Source organism: Nanorana parkeri, unplaced genomic scaffold (genome assembly GCF_000935625.1).
Source record: "Nanorana parkeri isolate BGI_ZX_2015 unplaced genomic scaffold, ASM93562v1 scaffold3919, whole genome shotgun sequence".
In the NCBI taxonomy this organism is placed as follows: Eukaryota; Metazoa; Chordata; class Amphibia; order Anura; family Dicroglossidae; genus Nanorana; species Nanorana parkeri.
In genome coordinates, this window is record NW_017310186.1 from 15,384 (window position 1) to 17,493 (window position 2,110).

At 58.1% G+C, this 2,110-nt stretch overlaps 1 protein-coding gene across 1 annotated transcript in view; it reads right to left on the bottom strand.

Moving 5' to 3' along the window:
* Nucleotides 1-2,110, bottom strand: part of TMEM214 (transmembrane protein 214) — a 19,674-nt gene that overhangs the window by 14,364 nt on the left and 3,200 nt on the right. Inside the window, exons 2-3 of the mRNA XM_018575433.1 lie at nucleotides 1,276-1,478; nucleotides 43-193 (exon numbers count right to left, since the gene is read on the bottom strand). Coding sequence (XP_018430935.1) covers nucleotides 43-193; nucleotides 1,276-1,478 — 354 coding nt within the window. The remainder of the gene's footprint in view (nucleotides 1-42; nucleotides 194-1,275; nucleotides 1,479-2,110) is intronic.

The window sequence follows — 2,110 nt, forward strand, 5'->3', positions numbered from 1 at the left end:
AGTTCATTGGACGCCGAGCCATGACAGAGTCCGGCCGCTCACCATGAGACTGCTGGAGGGACAGCGGCTCTTTCTTCTCCGTCTGCAGCTTAGAGTTCAGGTAGCTGGCCAGGTCCATGACCCAGATATGGGGGTTCTCCGGGAACACCCCCTGACTCTTCTCCATCTCCCGCTGGAGGTCCGAGAGGTCCAACTACAGCACAGAGGACCACACAATGATGAGGGTTATACTGCTTACATCGGAGGTCAGACAGAAGGGGAGGACGGAGGTCAGATAGAAGACTGAAGGGAAGGACGGAGGTCAGATAGAAGACTGGAGGGGAGGACGGAGGTCAGGTAGAAGAGTGAAGGGGAGGACAGAGGTCAGGTAGAAGAGTGAAGGGGAGGACGGAGGTCAGGTAGAAGAGGGAAGGGGAGGGCGGAGGTCACATAGAAGACTGAAGGGAAGGACGGAGGTCAGATAGGAGACTGGAGGGGAGGACGGAGGGCAGATAGAAGAGGGAAGGGGAGGGCGGAGGTCACATAGAAGACTGAAGGGAAGGACGGAGGTCAGATAGGAGACTGGAGGGGAGGACGGAGGGCAGATAGAAGAGGGAAGGGGAGGGCGGAGGTCACATAGAAGACTGAAGGGAAGGACGGAGGTCAGATAGGAGACTGGAGGGGAGGACGGAGGGCAGATAGAAGAGGGAAGGGGAGGGCGGAGGTCACATAGAAGACTGAAGGGAAGGACGGAGGTCAGATAGGAGACTGGAGGGGAGGACGGAGGGCAGATAGAAGAGGGAAGGGGAGGGCGGAGGTCACATAGAAGACTGAAGGGAAGGACGGAGGTCAGATAGGAGACTGGAGGGGAGGACGGAGGGCAGATAGAAGAGGGAAGGGGAGGGCGGAGGTCACATAGAAGACTGAAGGGAAGGACGGAGGTCAGATAGGAGACTGGAGGGGAGGACGGAGGGCAGATAGAAGAGGGAAGGGGAGGGCGGAGGTCACATAGAAGACTGAAGGGAAGGACGGAGGTCAGATAGGAGACTGGAGGGGAGGACGGAGGGCAGATAGAAGAGGGAAGGGGAGGGCGGAGGTCACATAGAAGACTGAAGGGAAGGACGGAGGTCAGATAGAAGACTGAAGGGGAGGACGGAGGTCAGATAGGAGACTGAAGGGACAGGAAGTGGGTTACTGGCAGGATCAGGGAAAGGAATGCAGCCTCCACATGTGAGGACAATGGGGGTGTCCCCATGTGATTGGGTGTACAGGGATGTGACCGGCCTTCATACTCACAGAGCGGAGGGCCTCCTCCAGGGTGGGGGACTTGCCCTGAGCCGAGGCCGCACTGCCCCCGGCGCTCTTCCTGGAACTCTTCCCGCTGCTCGGCTTCTTGCTCGGCTGGGGCTCGGAGACGCTCGGGGGAACCTGCTCCTTGTTCTGCTTCTTCATCATCATCTTCTCAAAGCCCAACTCGAAGACCGAGGACTGCACAGGGACTGCGAGGACAGAGGACAGACAGTGAGACCCCGCCCCCCGGGGGAGGGGAGGACGGCTTGGGACACCCTTTACCCCACATTACACAAGACGTCTGAGCTGACGAAAGAATGGAGGCCAAAGAGGAGAATCCCAAACCGGAGGACAGAGGACTGCAACATGTCATTCCGAATGTACTTCCACCTGGTACATACAGCCGGTACCTCTAGGTGGACCATGTAAGGTGACCATGTACATACAGCCGGTACCTCTAGGTGGGCCATGAAAGGTGACCTCAGGTCCATACAGCCGGTACCTCTAGGTGGGCCATGTAAGGTGGCCTCAGGTCCATACAGCCGGTACCTCTAGGTGGGCCATGTAAGGTGACCTCAGATCCATACAGCCGGTACCTCTAGGTGGACCATGTAAGGTGACCTCAGGTCCATACAGCCGGTACCTCTAGGTGGGCCATGTAAGGTGACCTCAGGTCCATACAGCCGGTACCTCTAGGTGGGCCATGAAAGGTGACCTCAGGTCCATACAGCCGGTACCTCTAGGTGGGCCATGTAAGGTGACCTCAGGTCCATACAGCCGGTACCTCTAGGTGGGCCATGTAAGGTGACCTCAGGTCCATACAGCCGGTACCTCTAGGTGG